Source organism: Phallusia mammillata, chromosome 5 (assembly GCF_965637545.1).
Source record: "Phallusia mammillata chromosome 5, kaPhaMamm4.hap1.1, whole genome shotgun sequence".
Classification (NCBI taxonomy): Eukaryota; Metazoa; Chordata; class Ascidiacea; order Phlebobranchia; family Ascidiidae; genus Phallusia; species Phallusia mammillata.
This window is the reverse complement of record NC_137256.1, coordinates 16,721,967-16,746,671: the sequence shown is the minus strand read 5'-3', so window position 1 is coordinate 16,746,671 and position 24,705 is coordinate 16,721,967. Positions and strand designations below refer to the sequence as shown.

The 24,705-nt window shown below is 35.7% G+C and overlaps 1 protein-coding gene and 1 long non-coding RNA gene across 3 annotated transcripts; both read left to right on the top strand.

Moving 5' to 3' along the window:
• The first annotated feature begins 11,434 nt into the window (after nt 1-11,434).
• LOC145229065 (uncharacterized) lies at nt 11,435-12,714 on the top strand. The gene is made up of 5 exons (XR_013860347.1): nt 11,435-11,590; nt 11,722-11,770; nt 11,847-11,910; nt 11,983-12,072; nt 12,155-12,714. It is a non-coding gene; the product is annotated as an uncharacterized LOC145229065 (long non-coding RNA).
• Nucleotides 12,715-13,210: 496 nt separating this feature from the next.
• Nucleotides 13,211-23,507, top strand: LOC145229064 (uncharacterized). Of its 2 annotated transcripts, XM_080094320.1 has the most exons (16): nt 13,229-13,750; nt 14,350-14,455; nt 14,602-14,772; nt 14,918-15,030; nt 17,140-17,273; nt 18,197-18,304; nt 18,451-18,550; nt 18,616-18,692; nt 18,821-18,913; nt 19,187-19,246; nt 20,508-20,593; nt 20,695-20,840; nt 21,052-21,188; nt 21,283-21,365; nt 21,662-21,810; nt 22,716-23,507. In XM_080094320.1, the coding sequence occupies exons 1-16, from the start codon at nt 13,332-13,334 to the stop codon at nt 22,927-22,929; spliced, it is 2,196 nt and encodes a 731-aa protein (XP_079950446.1). In that variant the 5' UTR covers nt 13,229-13,331; the 3' UTR covers nt 22,930-23,507. The 2 variants fall into 2 exon arrangements, with proteins under 2 accessions (XP_079950447.1, XP_079950446.1); XM_080094321.1 differs by lacking the exon at nt 19,187-19,246 and having other exon boundaries at nt 13,211-13,750.
• The last annotated feature ends 1,198 nt before the right edge of the window (nt 23,508-24,705 follow it).

The following is a 24,705-nucleotide window of genomic DNA, read 5'->3' as shown; positions in this document are numbered from 1 at the left end:
TGGTAATTTGCTGCAAACAGAAAATAGGATCAATGCCTTTTTTGATCTTGACATATATTTCACAACTACACTTTTACTTTGCAGTTCCACACTTGCCGTCTTCCCGCCATAAATGGTCGACTATTTTGCGTTCCGTCCAATATCCGTGATAAATCCCATCGTAATATGAAGCATTTCGTGGGGGTGTGGACAGTGGAACCCATTTTCCAATTGTCATTTTAAGCAACACCTCTCCATGAGGTAGTTTTTTTGAGGATGCAGGATGTTGCTGTTGTTTGGGGTAAATTAGCTTGTAATTGTTCATTCTGTTTCTGGGTAATTCTAAGTAATATTGCCAAACAAACAAATAGACAGCAAAGAAACACGTACAAGTTGCTAAGAGAGCAGAACGTTTTGAAAACATTTTGCCACCAAGTCCAACGTAATATTAATTTCCTTTTAACCCACTTCTGTTGTCAAAATCAAACAGTAATTCTTTTAGAGCATTCATATGTGAAGATCACTTTGAAAAAAACGATCTGCTGATTATTGGTTGCAGAAAAAAGTTAAAAATTGGTGCTTTGCCATCCAAAAAAATTCCTAAACAGCAGTACAGGACAAAATTGGTAACATTGCCCATGAACATATAAATGTTTATTACAGCTAAAATCATTTGTTGTGGCCAAGACAAGCAGAAAAGCACCATTTGACAGAAAGGTTCTTTCATAAGTTAAACACCACAGCGTTAAAAGTGTTGAGAAAGCTTTTAAACAATTAGGTCCTCAGCTGAAAGTTAGTACACACTTCTTAAGTTAACAATTCATTTTAAACAACAAGTTGTACAATATTTAGAAAAGTGGTCATTTTATAGAAAAGCAATGTAGCCAGTAGATATGGCAACACATTTAAAACTAGATCACCTAATATTCAAACACAGTAACAGAAAAAGGGCCGGTAATGTGTAAAATGTGTGCAAAGTATGGCAAAAAATGGAACGCAACAGAGTGCAGCAAATGAAATCCAGTGCAACTAAGAAGAATTGGTAACAGTGGATGACCGAATTCATTAGGATATCTTGGTATGCAGATTCAAATGTTTCTCATTTAATTTTGGAACAGAAATGTGTCATTTCCCATCTGTAGGATTTGGTTGAAAGTCAAAAACACTCACTGATGAGTGGCAAGCCACATTTTTTAAAAATGCAATGTAAAAATGCTTCAAAGACCATTAATCGGAGACGGTACCACCCTGATGTGGTTCATTGGGCAATTGAGTTGTTTGCTAGAGCTTCAGCAGCATATAATCATCTCAGAACCAGTGGTGTTCTTATATTGCCATCATCACGTACTTTACAGTAGTACAGGTATAAGTTGCAATTTTACACATAATTTTTTGAACTGACATATCATCACACAATCCTAAAAAACACTGTATGGTAGATTGTTAAAAATATTGGCTCTGGTGCATGTGGTATCAACCAATTGGCAGTCAATGCTCTGTGGATGCAAAGTTAGTTAACAGCAGCAATTTATGCACTTTTTCATTTTTTTTTTAATTTATTATTTTCATGTAGTCAAGAAAATTGGTATTCTAGGAAGGCCACTTAGTTGGATTTATTGACTACGGGGCCAGAAATGCAGACACCATAATGGCAACCCATATATGTAGCAAGGTGGTACACATAATGCAAATTGTGCAATTCAGCGAATTCAAAGTCCAAACTTGCTACATAAATAAGGTTAATTGCCATTTTTTATGATATTATTCAGAAAATTCCAAAAACTAAAACATTTTTATCAAACTAAACGCCGCAGCTCAAAAAACTATCGACAAGACGACAAAATATGTGTATGTTCTTACCAATGCACACGAAATGTGTACTTGTTCATTCGAGCGTGCAACGTCTGAAGGAAGGCAAAACCAATATATTCGCGTTCGTGGTAATTAAATTAGATTTGTTAAAATAAAAATGTTTAAAAAATACATCAACAAAACATAACTACACATTAAAAGTTACATCTTGTTCTATGTAGTAATTCACCCGAGAGATTTTTTTTAATATTTAGTCGGCAGACGAGTTGCGCATCTTAGTGAATTAAGTTATCTATGGTTTGACCATAAAGTTCACTAAACTGAAACGTTTTAGCTTCATTGTAATTATGTAACATATAGGCCTACTATATACGAGTTTTAGTGGTTTCAAAGCTGCATTGGCTGTAATTTTGTTGTGTCTTTCTCTGACTGTATGTGAACCAGGGCACCAGACCATCAGGTTCATCAGCACAACTAAACCACTCTAGTACCGTGATATGCTTACAGACACAAACAACAAAAAACCTTTTGTTTCACCACGGTAGCAGCCAAGTAAGTTCAAGTACGTAAATACGGCCCTCAAACCCCTTAGATTTACGTTTTTTGCTTCTATGCCCAGCTAACAAATTGACGTTTATAAGACATCGATTTTTGGTTAATTTTTGGGGCTGGTTACGTTTTCTGAAAACGTTTATTTAACGTAAATGTGTGGACTCCAGTCTACGTAGAAACAACGAAAAAAACTACGTTCGCATGAACGTCCCTACTACGTATCTCCTCAAAGTCGCTACTAAATCTGTCATTACAACGTTGATTTCCTACGTCGAAATTACGTGCCCCCGAACGTTCGTTTTGCGTAAAAGTGTGGACTCCAGTCTACGTAGATACAACGAAATAAATTACGTCGAGTTAGACGTCAATGTTACGTTTCTCCTCAACGTCGATAGGAAATCCGTCATTACAACGTTGATTTCCTACGTCAAGATTACGTGCCCCCGAACGTTCGTTTTACGTAAAAGTGTGGACTCCAGTCCACGTAGATACACAACGAAATAAACCACGTTGGGTTAGAGGTCATAGTTACGTTCTAGTCAACCCGTCATTACAACGTTACATATCTTCGTCAAGATTACGTGCTCTCGAACGTTGGTTTTACGTCAATTTGGGGGCTTCAGTGAACGTAGATACAACGAAATAAACTACGTTCCAGTTAATTTCGTGCCGATTGGGCAAATAATAAGAAAATGGCGGACGTGTATCTACATGAAACGCAAGGGCACGACCGCTAAACGTTAACGGTCAAACTAGGTTTGGTGCGAAAACTTTTTCAAATAAAAATGTATAGCAGTTTACCGAAAACGATTTTGATAGGTCGTCTCCGCGTTGTATCTAGTTTATAAATACAAAATTTGGTGCCGATTGGGCAAATAATAAGAAAATGACGGACGTGCATCGTCATGAAACGCAAGGGCACGGCCGCTAAACGTTAACGGTTAAACTGAGTTTGGTGCGAAAATTTTTTTAAATTAAAATGTATAGCAGTTTGCCGAAAACGATTTTGATACGCCGTCTCCGCGTTATATATAGTTCATAAATACAAAATTTCGTGCCGATTGGGCAAATAATAAGAAAATGAGGGACGTGCAAAATGGTCTAATTTGAGTTTTATAAAACGTTTATAATTAACGTCATTTTTACGTTAATATTGACGTGTTAAAATGGTCGAATTTGAGTTTTATAAAACGTTTATAATTAATGTCATTTTAACGTTAATATTGACGTGTTGAAATGGACGAATTTGAGTTTTAAGAAACGCTTATAATTAACGTCATTTTAACGTTAATATTGACGTGTTAAAATGGTCGAATTTGAGTTTTAGAAACGTTTAATTAACGTCACTTTAACGTTAATATTGACGTGTTAAAATGGTCGAATTTAAGTTTTACAAAACGGTTTAAATTAACGTCATGTTTACGTTAATATTGACGTGTTACAATGCTCCAAATTGAGTTTTATAAAACGTTTCAAATTGACGTCATGTTTACGTTAATATTGACGTCTTTAAATGGTCCAATTTGAGTTTTATAAAACGTTATAAATCAACGTCATTTTTACGTTAATATTGACGTGTTAAAATGGTCTAATTTGAGTTTTATAAAACGTTATAAATCAACGTCATTTTTACGTTAATATTGACGTCTTAAAATGGTCTAATTTGAGTTTTATAAAACGTTTATAACAAACGTCATTTTTAAGTTAATATTGACGTGTTAAAATGGTCGAATTTGAGTTTTATAAAACGTTCATAATTAACGTCATTTTTACGTTAACATTCACGTGTTAAAATGGTCTAATTTGAGTTTTATAAAAACGTTTGTAATAAACTTCATTTTTACGTTAATATTGACGTGTTGAAATGGTCGAATTTGAGTTTTATAAAACGTTTATAATAAACGTCATTTTTACGTTAATATTGACGTGTTAAAATGGTCTAATTTGAGTTTTGTGAATCGTTTCAAATTAACGTCATTTTTACGTTAATATTGATGTGTTAAAATGGTCGAATTTGAGTTTTATAAAACGTTTATAATTAACGTCATTTTTACGTTAATATTCACGTGTTGAAATGGTCTAATTTGAGTTTTATAAAACGTTTTAAATCAACGTCATTTTTACGTTAATATTGACGTGTTAAAATGGTCGAATTTGAGTTTTACAAAACGTTTATAATTAACGTCATTTTTTCTTTAACATTCACGTGTTAAAATGGTCGAATTTGAGTTTCATAAAACGATTATAATAAACGTCATTTTTACGTTAATATTGACGTGTTAAAATGGTCGAATTTGAGTTTTATAAAACGTTTATAATTAATGTCATTTTAACGTTAATATTGACGTGTTGAAATGGACGAATTTGAGTTTTAAGAAACGCTTATAATTAACGTCATTTTAACGTTAATATTGACGTGTTAAAATGGTCGAATTTGAGTTTTAGAAACGTTTAATTAACGTCACTTTAACGTTAATATTGACGTGTTAAAATGGTCGAATTTAAGTTTTACAAAACGGTTTAAATTAACGTCATGTTTACGTTAATATTGACGTGTTACAATGCTCCAAATTGAGTTTTATAAAACGTTTCAAATTGACGTCATGTTTACGTTAATATTGACGTCTTTAAATGGTCCAATTTGAGTTTTATAAAACGTTATAAATCAACGTCATTTTTACGTTAATATTGACGTGTTAAAATGGTCTAATTTGAGTTTTATAAAACGTTATAAATCAACGTCATTTTTACGTTAATATTGACGTCTTAAAATGGTCTAATTTGAGTTTTATAAAACGTTTATAACAAACGTCATTTTTAAGTTAATATTGACGTGTTAAAATGGTCGAATTTGAGTTTTATAAAACGTTCATAATTAACGTCATTTTTACGTTAACATTCACGTGTTAAAATGGTCTAATTTGAGTTTTATAAAAACGTTTGTAATAAACGTCATTTTTACGTTAATATTGATGTGTTAAAATGGTCGAACTTGAGTTTTGAAAAACGTTTCAAATTAAGTCATTTTTACGTTAGTAATAAGTTGTTAATATGGTCTGATTAGGGTTTTTGTCCAACATTCATAGTAAACGTCTTACTTACGTTATTTATTACGTAGTTTTCTGGAGATAACAACGTACATTGTCAACGTCAGTTTTTGAAACTTTTTTGCGACGTTTACTTTGAAAATAAACAACCATATAACCATTTTTCGACTTTCTAGCGACGTTGGGAATGTCGAAACTAAGTTGTTTGTTAGCTAGGTGTGCTCTAAAACAGAGGTCCATGAATACTTTTTGGCAAGACCTAGTAAAAATGTTCAAAAAAAGCAAAACCTTCTATCCAATATATTTACACTTGTATACTGTGCCCATTTACACTTGTATACTGTGCCCAGTTCTTTAGTACTGTAACGAAACTAGCAAAAAAACACCCATAGTTTGAGTGTTTATATGCAAATGAGGTTTCCCGTATTTATGCAAATAAGAAAACAAAACAAAAATTCTTTCTTGTATATACAACATCAATTTCCTATACTATTTGCTAACAAACTACTATTTGCCAAATACTGCTCCTTAAAAAGCGCGCAAAATCCTTATTAGCCCTTCCCACTGATCCTCAAGTGCAAAAATTGACATAAACGGTTCCTACAGCAAATTATAGATAAGGAAAGAAGCAGCAATGACATGCTTTCTGCATAAAACACAACTATGGTGACCGCGTACTGTGCGAGGGATCTTCTCCCTTTGTTAACAGTCGCTGTGAACAAACTTATATTTGTGTTTGGTTGATTGGGTCTCAGTGCAATTTTCTATTGCAGAAAGTCAAATAATTCAAGGGTTAGTAGCATTGTGTATGTTAATACCTATCCAAACCTTGATATTATGCTGTTCTGCTAGTATATTCTAAAGTAGTGCTTGGCAAACTTTACACCTTGGTAGCGATAAACCAAGTGAAAACCCCAAAAGTTCACTTATAACGTAGTTGAAAAACTAATATTCTGGTTCTGTGTAACGACATTTTCTAGTCTAATTTGAACTGATCACCTCTACAAAGCTGACCATTTCCTTGAATTTAGGAGGTAATATTTTATACCTGTTCATATGAATGTGCACGTGGGGATGTGTTCAATCAAAAAAAGTCTTTGTGTTGTCAATGGCCAAATTACTAAACGCTATCCACGCACAAATATAGGTGGTTTCATACTACATAAGGGGTCGATTACCGACCATTGCTAACCAAGCACACATATCCGCAACCCGGTCCGATTTATCCAATTCGTTTACGATCCTACCACAATAACAGATAGGATAAGTCAGGGGTTCCCAAACTTTTTTGGTCTGTGGCCCAAATGTCGATTTAATAGCGATTCGTGGCCCACCACGTGCTGTAAATTTGGGCACAAAAAAAGAACTCAAAAACAGGCAAAATGGTTTCTTGCAATTTATTTTTAATGAGATACATGTTCCTGAAATTTGGCTACAAGATTCGGATTTCTTTGTAAAAATTACGTTTTTCAAAACAAAGCGCATAATATCTACAGTTTAACAAAACAGTAGAATCTGTTCAAATGGCTCTGTGGCCCATTGAAAATGTCTTAGTACTGGGCCATGGCCCACAGTTTGGGGACCACTGGGATAAGTAAATGAGAACATTTTACAAAACTCAACTCAGTTTACCACAAGCAACCCAATGATATTTTAAAATGTGTTGGGTTTATTTAGCTTGGTGAAAGCGTAAAATTGTGTTTGTTTAGGTCACACATAAACTCAAACCTACATTTGAGAGACTTTATGAATTTGTCACGTGATTGCACGAATGTTGTATGTCGCCATTGTAACATTATCAGTCCTAAACCCTTTTTTGTCATTTTTAGCTAATCAACCCTTTTGTCATCACCTTTTTTGTTTACCCATACACTTTCACTTACTTTAACCAAACCTAATCTAATCTTACTATTATTTACCGTAACGTAAACGAAATCTAACTCAACTCTACCAAACCAAACCCGTCGGTGGATTTTCGCACCGATAGAAGAAAAGATATCCAAGAACAAATATTTCACCGTCGAAACAAGTGTGGAAACGTCGCCAAATCTACTCTGCAGAGGTTAATAAGGCTAACGTGAATTGCGACGAAACCAGCGCTTAATCCAAGAAGGGAACAAGCAAAATGGCAACTACAAAATAAAAATAATTTTACCGTAAATTTACTGATTGTAAAAAGGGCATTCATGCGAAATGTATGTAAAGTCTAAAACAAACAGCTTTAAAAAAACGCCCAAAAGTACGCAAACTGCAACTTATAATGCAAATCCGCAATCAGATGCTATACAGAAGCGCCCGCCACGCTGCAGCACTGAAAACAATTACGTACAAAGCATTGGTATGAAAAAAAGAAGTCCAATTCATTAGTCAATGATGTCAATGATGGCGGAAACGGAGCACACGGAGCAAAAAACAATTTATGTTTTACGATTGTCAGTTAAGTCGTATGCATTATTGGGCTGTGCATTTAGCTTTGTTATTATAAGCTACGCATTGTTTGTTGGGTAGGTTTACATTTGCAGGGTTAAATTTGATGGCCAGCCATATTTGTGCAACACTTTTTTACAACACTTAAACAATTACATCAGGTCATCTGTTTAATCAAAACATTGTTTGTTTTAACAGTTTGTAACGCGTCTGTTTATTAATACTGAATATATAGACGTTTCGTCCACCAGGTTGCATTTTTGGTAACGATTTTTGAGTCGTAATTTTGCAAACTTTTTGACCACCACCACCACGATTTGCTTTATCAGAGCAACTGGGTTGAAACATTGGCAGGAATTAAAAAAAGTTTTACAGTACCATGTTGTTTGTTTAGTGTTGGCCAAACCATGTTCTGTGTTCTGTCAGTTGATATTTTGGGGGAGGTAAACGCATTGACACTGTTATTGAGACAAATTGTGCTCATCTGCAACGACAGGAGTCCTTTCAGAAAGCGTCACGTGGCGCTCTTTTTAGAGAGATATAATACTTGTCCCGGCGGCAGAGAAGACAAAAGTTGTCACCCGCTAAGCGCAAAAACCACCAATTATAACCAATTTTGGGCTAAACGGCAAAGTCAAACTTTAGTCAGCAAAAGGCAGGACTTAGAAGCTTTTTTTTCATTTAGGCCACATAAAAACTTATTGTCCTACCCAGAAACCGCTTTGAAAAAGAACACTAGACACATACTTTAATATTAATGTGCTTCGGGGTCAAATCAGGCTCGAATTAAGTCTGCTTAAACTCTACTCTGAACCTGAGCCAAATAAAACGAGCAGACTTACACACTGTATGACGTTAATGACTTTTTTAGTTTGTTAGCCTACTTTTAGTAAAGCAAGTCTAGCATAGTGGTGTTTAGTATTAATTAGTCTATGATCCTCTTCATGACCATTAGTTGACTGCGGTTTCAGTGAGTTCTTGATTTGATTCGATCAATTGCAGTGGCGGCTCGATCGTGCCTAAAATTTCTGGGGGTGCTGCTCCAATTTTTAGCCTTTATTGGACAAATATAAGTTGGCAATATATAGAAAAGCCACATTTCTAGTTTTCTAGTCATTGTTTTGTGTGGAAAAACCAGTAATACAAATCCTAATTAGCAACTCCATTGTGACGTAATGGTTTTTACGCAATAATGTACACGGGTGTAAGCAGAAGGTATCATTGGGGAATTTTGTTTACTTGCACAGCGACAGGCCAAACTCAATAACATGCAGTAATAATGTGGCACAAAAACACACGTGACACAGACTCGAAACAAAGCGGTTGTAAATACGGTAAAACACAACAACAGTATATAGAAAAAAAATATTATTAAATGAGTCGAAAAAGGTCGAAGTATTTCAATTGGACAACATTTAAGAAAAACTGGTTATAACAATGACTACTCACTAACACACTTGCTATTCAGTCATTATTATGATCATGTATCATTTAAGTACCTTATAGCCACAGTCAGCATTTTCAACATATTCCATTACACGTCATAGATTATAATTGCCACACAAAAAAATAGCCATAAAGCTTTTTATTTGTATCATAACTGACAAATTCAACAACCACATTACATTGGTGTCAGAACTTGTTTATTCAACATCTTTTCTTAATTTTTGTGTACAACTATTAATTGTTTGTAAGTTTCTTAACTGCTAAACTTGCTGCTTTATTTGGTGGCAAATAGCTTATAATTCCTTTTTGAAGTACAAAACTCTGCAAGCTTTGAAAATTACAACACTCTTACTAAAATTTGAAACATATTATTAAACCTTGTGCTTCTATTTTACAACCAAAATGAATCATAAAGCTATAGTTTAAGCAAAATAATTGATAGCTTCTTCCTTGATTTCCAAATGACAACCAAGAAACTATTTTTTTTTCTATTTAGTGCTATCACTGCAAGTGCAAGTCTTTTGGGAAATAATGGTGTTCCTTAGAAAAGTTTGCATCCTTTTCAGTGTTGACATCCTTTTCAAGAACCGTTTTGCCTTTGAGAGACTCATGGAAATTGCTGGCTAACTGGCTTTTCCTTTAAAAGTTTCAGTAACTTTTCTAGCAACAGGATATGTTTGGTGGTCACTACTATCTCCCCTGTAGAATGTTCATTCTTAAGAAACATTACATGTCCTTAGGTACACAAGACACGGACTTGAATAATAGCTTTAATAAAAAGCAAATTGCCAGCGACGTAGAGTAAAACGTATTCATTTTTAACATGTCCATTATATCAATACACAAGATTCCACTTGGTTGCAAATACTGTCCACATGGTGTGTTGAGAAACCAAAACTTGAAGTTGTCATCACTAAGGTATTTCAAAATTCCTGTTGCTTGTGCAATTGTTTGTTCTGCATTTAATATTGTCTGAATTTCAGTGAAGCATTTAATTTCACAGTGTGAGTAACTATAGTTCTTGTGGTTGCTTATTCCTGCATGACATTTTTGGAATAGAAGATGTTTTATCCCATTTTTCTTAACTTTTTTTTTTCAGGTTTTTATTATAAAGGTTAATCGTGACTTTTCAAAGTGTTAGATGACCTTTTTCTTTTTCAAGGTGGTAGATACACTTTCTAATTCAATGATAACTGCAAAAACTGAAGCCCACTTACAGTCATCTTAAAAATTCACGACTAACCTTCAAATTCAAACAAATAAATTAAAACATGGAAAAAAAATTGTTTAACTGTACTCACTGTCGAACTTAGAATATAGTACACGGGTTTGGCTTTGGAGCACAATAAACCCGGAACAGACAACACAACTACAGCGGCCGGTTCACACGCAGCGTGATTGGTGGAGCTGCGCGAGCCGCAGCACCCAGTCGCCTATTTCGCCCGGCATGTAGCTTTTCCAAGTGCGCATGCGCACAAGTGCAAAACGTCATGAAACGTCACGATTCGTCATGAAACTGGAGCTGCAGTTCCACCATAGATAACATATTAATGCCATACATTTTTTTTAAAGGAAAAAAATGCAGATCAAGGCGGAAATTATACTTATAAAAATTATACTCAAGTATCAAGAAAGTTATATGTATTGTTGTGGCAGGAATATTAGGTGAAAATATCTAGGGGGTGCTGCAGCTCCGCAGCACCCTAGCACGAGCCGCCCCTGATCAATTGTAAAAACGTCGATTCAGGACAGCAACCTAAGTTGTGAAAAACAACATAAATTTTGACGAGGTTATTTTATTACTATTTTATTTTGGAGTATCAATAAATCTACAAAATGTGACTGAAAAGCGATTTCCAGAATGATTTATGCTTTTAAAATTTACCGAAGCTTTTGTTTTCTTCTGCTTACTAGTCTAAAACGGACGTGCCGCAGGTTTTCCATCCTTGGTTAAGTGCTATAATAAGCGGCCAAAATCTCGCCCGATATCTTCCAAACTTTACATAGCAATAAAGCAAAATAGTTGCGAGTGAAATATGACTAAAAGCAGCGGGATAAGCACTTTTCCTCCCGTTTGTTATCTGGGAGTCATCCCCCGCTGCTTTCTGTCAAACTGCGCATTCGCTGGATCGCAACGAGTTCGCAGCACGAATAGTGCAGTGCGACTAGGTTATATATTGATGTGTGTGAACTGTGAAGAGTACAAATAATAGACCATAGTTGAAGGATTTTTAAAGAGTCTTATTTTAAAAAGAGCTTTGTACATCAGGCAGTGGGCCTTTTATGACCAAATGGATAAATCACGCAGAAAACGAACAAAAGCTATGGTAATTCATGTTTATTCATTTAATCTAGACTAACAGAGTAATCAAGGCAGCATTTAAAAAAAACCTTGCACAATTAAACCAATGTGGTACAGATACTTTTAAATTTAATTTTTTCTTAAACTTGTTTCAAGGCTTTAAAGGGACTGATACGAGGTGTGGACACAACTTTGGATCAATTAAGTAACAGTTACTTTTTGCTTGTATTATTTTTTCTACTTAATTCTTCAAAATATTTATTTTAATAAATTTTGACGAGGGCCAAGAACCAGTCACCAACACCAAACAACCATCAGCGGCTGCGGAATTTACAGAAGAACAAGGTACTTTTAGTAACTTTTTTGAGGCAATTTCCTTCATTTGGTGGGATATCAGTTACCTTTTGATTTACTAAGATTTAAAAGCAGGCCAAGGTAGCACAAGTGGTGGGCAGCAGCGTCCAGAAAGTGAACCTCCTGCAAAGAAATTCAAAAGGTCGCAAAAAGGTATAATAATTTGCATTTAAATTTTCTTTTTTCTAATTTTTCTTATCCCTTTGAAATTATAGGGTACCATTTTGTTTTTCAGGAAAACTTGATGAAAGTTTTCAGATGTTGGTTGATGTATTCAAAGAGCAAAGCGAATTTAGATAGAAAATGCCATGAGAAAATATTGATGAAGATGGCTGATGCCTTTGAAGAGGGCATCCGTCAACTTTTGCAGCAGCCGTCTGTTGTAGTGCAAGTTGCTAAGCCAACTGAAGAAAAACGATAGTTTTAATGGACTAACTTATTTACCGTTTTCGAAACTCCCCATTTATTTCCATCATATATTCTTTATTTGTTTCCTGTTTAGGACTGACGATGCCATATATTTGGGCGAAATCGATTTCCAAAGTGTTTCGCATAAGAAATATACAGACTGATTTAAGTGTGTGCTGAATTTGTCAGCTAATTAATGTCTATATATGTGACTGGAATCGTCTGTTGAGCAGCCGTGGATCAGGACGATTTCTGTATTAGTATATCGATATTCTTTTTCAAGTTCTACCATGCTGCAGATATATTGGGTACTGTGCATACTTTCCATTCCTTGTTTTTGTATTTTTTCTTGTGAAAACTGCAAAAATAAACATCATTCCTAAAACACGCATTTAGTTTAGGATCTTTCAGTACGTTGTAAGGGTTGTTTGAAACATACTTTATGCCCTATTGTAATGGGGACCTGTTAAACTCTTTTACGCGACATGTAAAGACTCGAAACACGACCATTTCGTATATTCCTGTTTGTTGGTTTGAAAAACTCTTTCAAAGACGTTAAAACCCCTTTCCCTTTCCCTTCATTGAACTAAGGCGAGACAAGTAGTAGCCTACATATCTAGGGACTAAAATATATTCAGTGCAAGATACTTTCGCAGTCATAAGTACGACATCATCACCAAAACATCATATTATCACCAAATTCTTTGTTGGGGTTAGCCAAATGTAGTCAAAAATTTTTGCGTTCGGGTTTGTTATCATTTGTTTATTTGCTTTCATTTGGTCTTATGCTGTCTGTTTATGACGCATATGCGACACTTTGAAACCGTTGTGCGACATTACAAAAGCGTCATGCGACAGCGACATATTCTCAATTGCGCCAAGAATTGGAATTGTGTTGTTAATTGTTATGTTTTTAATATTTTCCAAATCTAAACTACTTATCAGACCATGAAGGTTTGTTTTTACTTTCGTATAAAGTAGAGCATTTTGCGAAGTAATCTGCTATGGTATTTACTGTGACTATGAATATGAACCCCAGAGCACAACAAATTCGGAAACATGGAAATTCTGGCTCAAGCATAGTTAACGGATTCCCGGCAAACAAACGTCCAAGAGTTGGATCATCACCTGGTAACAAAGCACACTGTTTGAATATCAACATATCCAAGGGCAATCGGCTTGGTTCTGGTTATGACAGTGGTGTTAACACTACTTCATCACAAAATATTGCTGACGACCTGTTCGGCGACGATGACATTTTCACTGGTGATGCACTTGCTGAACTTGAAATGGTTGCATCACAAGTAGAAAATGCTGTGAAACATGGAAATGAATTGACAAAAACAAAGGAAATCAAGACCACTGTCAAAGAGTCAAACCCCCAAATTGCTGGGAAATTTGCTTTTAAGCAACCAAACAACAAGTAAATATGTTTACATAAGGCTTACCTCTGAAATTTCAGCTGTTTCCAAGTTAAATAGCATTTCTTTTTTGATTTTTTGGCTGTGCAATATTAAATCTGACAATATATATGTACCGTAAGTTGGGCCAGTTGGATGTACTTCACATTAGAAGAGCAAAAAACACAGCCGGGAAAAACTTGTACAACTGCATTAAAACAAATGCCTGTTTGTGGAGAACTGACATAAACTCCCTCAACTGCAAATATACATTAATTGTTATATTTAAACAAATGTTACCAAAAAACGGAAGCAGCCAGTCTGCAGAACATGACAGTTCCCGACGAGATCTCGTGCGTGCAGGACCTATATGTCCAGTGTGCACGACCCGAAAATTCAGCGTGCCAAATTTTTTTTCAAAACAAAATCGAGCGTGCAGCTGCCATACTCTGCAGACTGGGGAAGCAGTCTAGCAAACAAACCTATGGACAAAATTCAACTTCGAGATGTTACAAAAATCAACCCCAACTTCATCTTAAAACATGCTACTCTGACCCACAACATTTCTGATGTTAATATATATGAAGTGAATTACACTTATTTTTCGAAATTTGTTTTGTAGCTTGTCCAAGAATGCAACAACCAGCAAATTAAGTAGTGATGGCCCAAGTGATGTTTACATGGAATTGGAGAGGCTAAAACAACAATGTGCCCAATATGAGTTAAAGGTTTGATTGGTTATTTGCACTCATATATAATAATTTTATTTCTCTCAAATGTTAACTGAATTTTATACTATTTCATACTGAAGTAGTGTAATATAAAGAATTGTATTGAAAAAGTCATTTTAACATATAATTTATATTGTTGATAGGTAAAAGATTTTGAACAGCGTAACAAGCAAAGTAGTGGAGAAGCAAGTTTGCTACGTGATAAACTGCACAGTACCGAAAGAGTATTGCATGAGGAAAGGCAACTAAAATCAGCAGAAGCTACTCGATTAAAAAAGGAAAAAACTAACAAAGAGCTGGAATTGACCAAAAAGGTAACAAACAAAATTTAAAAAATCAACACTTAAACGTCAAGGTCATATGATTTTAACTGGTTGATGTGAGTTGAAATTATACAAACATTGATATCACTTTGTAAGCTTCTTTGAATACTGTACATAAACTAAATATATTTTGCAGATTGAAATATTTAAAGACCAAGTGCAATTCAAAGAAGCAGAGTTAAAAGAGGCACAAAATTTGATAAGAAACTTGGAAACCAAAAACAAAATGCTTTCTGAAGAATCAAAACTGTAAGATTTGCTGTAGACTAGTGTTTGCATTAGAATCATAAATATACATGTTTTCTATTTGTTCTTAAACCACGTTAATATTGGTAAAAGAGTCGATGATTTACATTCTAACTACACTTCGTTTTAGTTTTAGAAGATTTTTATCTTAGTCCACTAATCAAATTGTTAAAGTTTATGAAGCACTGCTGTTTATATATATATATATATATATATATATATATATATATATATATATATATATATATATATATATATATATATATTACTTTGTTGATATCACTTACTAATTTTGACAAGATCAAGTTATTGCTTCTTTGCCTCAAAAAAGATTAATGAAAAATCTTTGACTATAATACCTTTGGAACTCAAAACTCTCTTTTTTTAATAGTTTCAGCATCACGCCAGGACCCTTTCACCACCGCCCGCTGGTTTAGTTTAAATAGACAAGTCAATTTTTGGGCAGCGTTTTGTTCCTTCGGATAAACTAAAATCGAAATTAACCATGTTTTTATATGTTTTATCACAATCACCGCGATACGGCGGAAGGTTAAGCCTTTATAACTTTGCTATACTGTTAGAAACCTATTGTGATCATGTGAAAGCGCCAGAACTAGATAAGCAAGCGCTATTAAAGAGCCTGGTTGCTGAAGATCAGTTGGCGTATTTGCACGAAACTGTGCCTGATCTGCAGGCTGCACCGTATGAGAATCTAAAGTGAAGCGCAGCAAAGTTCGATTTTTGGATCCAGGATCAAATGGAAAAGCGAGCATGGTTTGCGCCGCCAGAAATGACGCCCGCTGTGGTACACAAGTGTGATTTGCCGGTGGAACGTGTGGCAGCCGTTGAATTCTGCATACCGTGTGATGTGCCGGTGGAACGTTTGCCACCCGATGAATTCTGCAGAGATTGTGATGTGCCGGTGGAACGTATGCCACCCGATGAATTCTGCAGACCGTGTGATGTGCCGGTGGAACGTTTGCCACACAATGAATTCAGCGCAGATTGTGATGTGCCGGTGGAACGTATGCCACCCGATGAATTCTGCAGGGATTGTGATGTGCCAGTGAAACGTTTGCCACACGATGAATTCAGCGGAGAGTGTAACTTACCACGGGAACTTGTGCAGCTCAATAACCCCTGTGTCAAGGAAAAACTAAAGCGGCATGCAACGACCCAAAATTCCTGCATGAAGTGCTACGCCTTGCGATGGCCAATCGACCAACATAGATTAAGATACATTTGCTACCTCAAGAAGGTTGGCCGTCTGACGTCTGATTATATTGCGCGCGTCGGACATTGCACCAAAGACAGCCCCAACCAGTACAATTCTTTGCATGATGTATTCCTCTTCGGAGTTGATCCCGAATCACCTGTCAACAAGCGATGGAAAAGCAGAAGACAATCAGTGCGAGAATAGTTGCGGTTGAGCAATGGTCAACCTCTGTGTCATCAGTGAAAAACGTTTATAGGCTGCAGCCGCACATAATGACACATTGCAGCGAATGATTTTAAAGCCATTACAAAAAAAATTGAGACACATGTGTGGTCCTACGGGGGTAGGACATATCTAGGCTGGGGGAAATGTGACCAAATATTTTGGTCATGCATGATTATGTTGTTTTGTACACTTTGTTTTACTGATTTGGCACCATCACGCGCATTTCTATTGTCTTGTGTTATTTGGTTTGTGGCACGTTGTTAGCATTCCCTTCATTTTCCTGTAGGGCTACAAGAGTTGCGCTAATTGGCCTGGAACATGCTGCTTTACCAATTGGGCACTTACAAAAGCAACTTCTGCTATGTAAAACAGGCTTTTTCTCTGGGTGGCGTGTGTAACATGAGGTGTTGGTTGGTCAAAGGTCGCCACGTGTTGTTGCATTTTAACGTAGCTACTTATCGTTGTTGATTTTATAGTTTCAATAAAGTTGCGCAGCCTAAAATTAAACCAGTGCGCGGTATCTTTGGCTTTGGTGGTGGGCCGTTATTGCAGGGTTCGGGCCCAGAATAATTCCATAACAGTTGCAACTACAGTAATACATTTTTACAATACCTATTCCATAACATGATTTTTTAAGAGGCATGTAAATGCAATTTGTTTTCTTTTCACAGTGTTTCCTCAACAAGAGAAGGTATGTTTTCTAATCAGCGACAAAGCCAGGCTGATGACATCTCCCATAAAAAGATCAAATTTGTCAAACCAGAAAGTCCAAGAGTGCCATCCTCAAAACACAAAATTTTAAAAGGTAGATGTGCATTGATACAGGTAGCTTATAAGGTGGCTAAAACATGTATTTACCACGTTTTTCAAACAAAAGTGCAGCAAGATTGAAACTTTTGTGATGGTGAAGTTAATAATATGTAATAGAAATCATGGGAATGCTTTACATTTATCCATTTACTACAACTTTGCGTAAGAAAAGTTAAAGAATCGCCTGTGGTATTGTTACTTTCCAATAATGGCCCACAGTGATGCAACAATGGAAAAATAAAGTGTGGCAATGCGTTTTATAAAATTCATTTTTTTTGCTCTGTTTGTGAAGTTAGTTCTGTTCTTTTTACACAAAGTTTACATCTCATTTCTACTGTATGTGCCAGTGGTTCCCAACATTTTTTGTCACAGCCTAAATACTTTTGTTTTGTGGTTTCGCAGCCCAAAAACCTTTGTTGGACCTGACCCAAAATTTTGTTTTGTGGTTTTTTACGACCCATGGAAATGCATTCCTACTATTTTGGTTCCTTTTTTGCTGTAAATCAGAAAAGTCTTTCAAAAATTACTCCGCCAGATTGGAAAATCAAAACATCAATCAAATATAACATTCCCTTTTAGCCCGAACTTGAGAAATGCTTCAAAACATTGTCAGGCAGACGATGATCAACAGTGAGCCAACATATTACTTATCACGCCACAAACAGATTTAACCATTATCACACTAAGTTGTCAAGAAGTTATTATTTTGCAACAATTTTAAGTCTTGGGAAATAAAAAAATACCGCTACGAAACAAAGTAAATGCTCTTATTGTTACAAAAACCAGCAACCCAACTTTGGGTCGTGACCCACAGCTTGGGAAACAGTGCTATATGCCACTAGTGTATTCGTTGCTCATACTTGTGGTTACATAATATTCTACATACAGTTTTTTGACACATTGCATTTCACTTTGCAGTTGAATCACCAAGAGTGGTTCCAGTTAAAAGTTCTTCTTCATCCCAGGAACCAAAGCCACTCACTATGCGAGAAAAGAGAAGAGTTTGTAGATTACAGAATGTTGCATGTAATCTTAAACTTCTGCTAATAACATTTTTATGTTGAATTTCTGCTTGTTGTGTTTTGTAAATTAACTTTAAATAACCCTTCATTTTCTGCACTTTGCCAACACTAAAGGATTTTGTTAAAGTTAATTTGTGTATCAATACTTAGCTATCCCAACACACCTACCGAGTCCAGCCCAAACTCAGCTTATTCATTCACTTCAAACTTTGCTTGTGGAATGTAAACACAGCAGCATGGTCCATGATCAGTAAGGCTACAAACACTACAGTTTATTAATTTGACGATTTTTTGTATGATTGGCTCTGTTGTCAGGAACCAAGTGGAAAAGCAAAAATACATTGACACTATTCATAACATTGAACATCTAACATCTTCTTCATTGGAGAAAGGTAATTTTGCCATTTTGTTTGTGACACCAATGGATAGATGCAAGGCTGATCTTTATAAATGTGTGCATTTTTGAGTATGTCTTGTAAAATTAAACTTTTGCCGATACAGTAAAGACTCAAATATACAGGTGATGAATATGTCTTCCAAATTTTGCCTAATCTTGTTGATTCAACAAAAGATTGCCTTTCAAAGTGGACTGCTAGTCAGGAAAATGCACAAGGTATAATTTTATTGATAGTAAGCAATACATATAAACAATTTAATTAAAGAGATTAGTAGAAGCATGAAACTCTAAACATAGAAACCTGTCTTGCCTTTTTGTAGACTAATGTGTTATATCAGAATGCATAAATGTACATATTATACATGTGTTACCTATATAAATCAAATATTGAGTATTAACATTCAACAAGTTATTATGGGTCCCCTTCCCTGAAGGGGACGCATCTTGATTTCACTCAGTTTTTCTTTTCTTTTTTTTTCTCCGGTGAAGTTTGTCCGTGCACTTTTGGCATGAAATCTTTGATGAATTTGGATGAAACTTTCACAGATGGTAGATATATTTATGCAGATGTGCCATTTGCTTTGTTTGACTTGATAACCCCAGTATTTACCCCGCTAGACCCCAAAGTGTAAAACGTTTTTGTATGTTGCTGCGCACCACAAACAGAAAAATTTCTGTAGTGTAATAGTATAATAAAGGCACCAGTACATATGGTACATGTGTTTGTGCATTACTTGGTGGACGTTTTTGCACATACCAGTCAGAGGGGTATTAACAGCCTTATGACGTCAGAAGCGTTGACGAATGTTGTCAATAACACCTCTAGTGGTTAGAATCTTAAACATTGTTCGATTTGGATAAAATTTTACATGACTGTTAATTGGGTCATCGTGGTTTCATATTTTACACTTTTGGGTGTTAAACCCCATCAGTTACCCCCACTGACCCCCTAAAATGGGTGAGTTTTTTAAACGGTGTCAGAATTTAGTGAAATTTGAAATACTTGCAGAATTTGTCATTTATAGGTGTCAATTGTTTTATTTAACCCTGTAACCCCAATATTTACCCCTATAGCCCCCTAAAAAGGGTAAATTTTTTAAACATTGTCAGAATTTGATGAAATTTGGACAGCTTATAGAGTGTGCCATTTATAGGTGTAGAATGTTGTGTTCAACCCTGTTGCCCCAATATTTACCCCACTAGCCCCCCAAAATGGTTCAATTTTTTAAACAATGTCTGAATTGAATGAAATTTGGACAGTTTGTAGAGTGTACCATTTGTAGGTGTTGGTGTTCTGTTAAACTCTGTAGTACCTATCATTTACTCCACTAGACTCCTACAGTCATGTACAATTCACCATTAATAGGACCTGATTGTTGTGTTTTAGCCTACTTTCTCACTATTTAACACTTTTTTCTCAGATAGTCATAAAATAGAAAAACCTTCAAAAAGGTATGAATGGAATGAATTTAAATAGTCTTTACTTCATAAATCATATTTATTTAGGCACAGTACTGATCACTGTGTCTGATGATACAATGCCAAACTTTCTCATTGTAATCTCTTGAAATGCATTATTTACAACTTTGCATGTGTGGGGACCCATGACTTTCTGCTTGCGGAAACAACTAAGGTTATAAAAGACAGTGGATGATATGGGACCCAATATAAAATAAGTGTCGGATGTAAATATATGTTAAGAAATAGGTCACAGTGTCTGTGCAATGGCAATATGTGCTAAGCCACCCTTCTAGTTTTATGTATATTATCAGTTATTTTGTGTCATAACCAGTTTTTTTTTACAATACAGAAAAACACCATCTGCTCACACCACTGAGTACGACCAATTGCTTAATTAGAACACACCCAAATGTTGCAAACAGTATTATGGACAAGGTTTGTATATTTTCTTTGTATTTTATTTCAGTACAGTTTTTTTGCAAGGAGGAAGACTATGATAAAACTTTACTAACCTACAATCTTTATGTTATATGTAGACTGTAGGTCTTCTTTCTGTGGTAAATAATTACTTGTCTGAGTCTCAAATGAATAAACCAATGGAACTAACTACCAAACTACTGGATTTTGTTTGTCTGTTACCAGAAAGTGCAACCAAACCCATGCCAGGGCACCTCACCGACAGGTAATTACTTGATACAGGCAAATTTTTTGTATATCCTAACCAATTTCGTTCATGTATTATCTGCGATTTCTAAAATCAATCCTGCTTCTGTGCAAATCAAACATATGAAATGATTTGCTTCTTTTTTGTGAATGTTACTTGCTTTGGAATTGGCTACAAAACTGTTCTATTAGTACAAGCAATTAAGATTCTAATGTTGTTGTTTTCTTAGACTTACCAAAACAGCAGAGGTTTTGTCAATTTACACTGTACAAGCAACATTAAGAGATCATGTACTAAACCTAGCTTTCAATTTTGTTGGATCTCAAACTCTTGTGGAAAAGATTGTGTCACCATCTTCCAATCAAGGTTTCTGGCAATTAGTTTAATTTAATATGTTGACATGATGACATTTAGCACACTTGAGTGAAAATCAGCCAACCATTGCTATTCATGTTTTCAGGTGCTAGCTTGCTATCTACACTTTGTCACACGTCTACGGATGAAGCTGCAAAAGAAAACCCGTCAATCAATTTCCTTTCTCAGGCATGTATTGTCTCATATCTGCAAAGTACAAATAATTCAAGCACCTACAGATAATACCATGTTACACATATTAAACAGAACAGTGTTGCATTCTGGGCTTGGTTTCTAGAATACAAGTTTACAATTTTATTTGAATCCATAATTAGACACACAAGTTAAATATACACAAATACATCAGTTTTAGTGACACCCACAACTTAGTCTATACAGGAGATTTTTAGCTTTTTGTGCTAATTTTAGACCTCACATTAATAATGACTGCGTTTTGTTTGATATGATGTGTTTTTATTGTACAGGTAGTTGCGTTGCTTTCTGAATTAACTTGCGAACATGAAGATCTTCTAACGAAACAAGAGTGCTTCGCTGAAATCTATCACACCTTAAACGTGATTCTTTATTACCAACTAACACATTGGGAGACAAAAGCAGACATTTCCCCGCCAAGGTAGTTATATGCCCATGTAGTACATAACAGAAAAGTGTAATTAAGCTGTCTAGTTGATTTCATTGGTAACAAAACGAAATTATACCATAAGTTAAGTTGAACATAAATTTATAACTGGGATCAGCCCTGAAGCGTTCATGCTGACCAGCAATCATGGCAATCAGTTGTTAGTCCCGCTCATGTCGGGAGTTCGAATCCCACCGCTGGCTGGATTTATCTAGCCTACGCCTTGCCATGTGGGGGAAATGCTTGGTGGTCGACTGATTGGGTATAACGCCTTTAATGGGCCTGGCGTACTATGGCATGTCCCAAGTTATAAAAAAAGTCGGTTTAAAACTGGAGTCAATCCTTGAAAAAGTTAACGTAGTGGATAAACTTTGTTACTTTTTGCGTCAACAAACGTAATCTGATGTATTGTATGACTAAGTATTTAAAAAAAACTCACGCAATGCACAGGTTAAGCAGCCGTGTCTCGGTTGTACACTTATGTAACTTTTGACCTTATGTTTATCACAACCAGAATTTCTGGGATTAAACGATCATAGAACTCAAGCAACTACTATTTCCGTAACTATCGAAATAAAGTACCTGTTACGAAAGGATTGTTAGTATTCTTTAACCCCCGTATCACGTTTTCATTAAACTTTTAATGGGCCCCCCTTTGCTAAAATCTCTCGACCAGGCGATCGCGATCGATAGATTGCTCATCCCTGGTTTGGTTGAAATCAGTCATCACAACCAGTATTTTTAGGTTCGGTTTGATTAGGTCATAAGCTGAGTATCCGGTTTCAGCCCGAATCTTTGAGACAGGGATCTGTGCCTTTGAGACAAAGTAAAAGTATATGACACATGGCGGGTTTGTACAAGTAAACCACTTAGTTGTAATTCGTTGTTTTATCTGTAAGGGACCGTCTGATTTCTCAATCCGTATGCTTACTGCACTCCTGCTCGAACATCTACGTCGACGGCATTCCTGGGGTGGCACGTGACCACAAACACCTTCTTGTTCTCTGGAAACTTCAGCGGTTTCTTGAAAAGCGCGACGGGGAGACTTTCTGGTTGAGCGAGCTTCGAAAAATCGTAAACAGCGAAATTTGTTCCATTGAACAGTTAACGTAATCTTGTTCGAAGTACAAAACTGTTCTGCGTTTTTTTAAAATGAGAAAATAATTTGTGTTCACTTTAGTCAATGCTTTTTGTCACGTGATTTTTCTGTTGAACTGCGTGTTCGCATATGTGGTGAGATCTTCATTTTTACTTGAACGTATATCGACGCTTTATTTTCAGTATCGCTTAAGTTAGCAGTTAAAAACGATGCGTATGTGTTTTGTCGGTGAAAAGCAAATAACTATTCTAGCTGTGTCAAAATTGCCAGCTCTAAAACTTGTGGTTTTACAATAAAACCAACCCCAGTCAATAAAGCAAAAAGAGACAACAACAATTTCTAAGATTTAGTGCCTAAATGGCTTGCGTCTATTTAGTATGGCATGCCATAGGACAGTGTCACTTGTTTTTGTGCCAAGAGCATTGACTTCGTAGCGTCTTTTTATTATTTTCTGCAGGTCAAACTGATGCTAATATTAATTTGACAAAATCCTTTGGCGTGTAATGGTTGACTTTATTTGTGACGTAATACGTTATTTGTCTGATCACTCTTGAGTGTGTCTGGCTGATAAATACATCAAACCCACTGTGAAGATCAGGCTAAATGGAAATGTTTTATATGTAGACTAAAAACGTCCAAACTGGCGTAATTAAAATCTAATTTTCGAAAAGATTTGTTGTTTTACGGACGAAAATACAACTAAATGCATATCCACTGAAAATTTGCACTCATGCCAACAGACATATGTTCGATTCTTCGTGAAGCAATTAAAGGTATGAACACTGCAGAATTGGGACAGCAAAATAGATAAAAACCGACCTGTGCAACCAACTACATGGCAATTTTTGTTTTTAAGCCTATCCTATCGGTTCAAAATGTAAGGTAAAACATTTTGAGTTTGTTGCAAATCCCTGCTTTCAGTAATCCTGGCTCTTGGCCGAACAAAGCCCCAGTTACGCCAACAATACTATGAATAGAGTTCTGATTTTTTAACCCCACTTTAACAGTTCGTTACGCTTCAGTAAGTCTTTGTGGGGTGGGTCCCATCTCCCTTTTTTCCCCAGCAGAACTTCATGTCTGATTCTTTGTTGGAGACAGTCTTACCCAGCATGCACTGGTTTCTTAACCAGAAGTTGTCAAAGGGCATCTGCATAGAATTAGACACAGTGTAGTACAGAATTAATTTGATACGTTTTAGTGGGAAGACAGACTGCTTTAAAGATTAAAAGCATAGATTGGTTATCGATAAGATTTTAGGCGACTTTACAAATCAGTTTTGTCAGTTGTTTCAACCCATTAGTGACAAAATCTTCGTTTAACACAAGTTTTGTTTGAAGTGTAGCTAACATATAGGGGCACCAGACGTCCAAAATTTTAATACTCAAACCTGAGTGCTTTGTAGCCTACCCTAATTATTTCGGCGAACAAAAATATTCAAAGCGGTTCACGTTATGTGCGTTTTTACATAAAACGATTCTATAGTTTTAAGTGTCATTATTATCGTTTTTAGACCACTCTGATGTGGAAACTTTAAGCTAACATGTACTGAAATTGGGAATGCGTAAGCAAACATCCAACGTAAACCTATACAACAACAGAAAATGAACATATATTTACGATCCCGACATAAACGTTGTCTTCGCTAAACCTGGCGTGACAAAGCTATTGCTATCGTTTATAAATAACATCGGTAAATGTCAACAAATTGACTTATTCCAGTGTACAAAATCAGCAGTTGGGTGTGTGATATCAAATATAGATAAATAAATGACATTACTTAAGGTGACGCC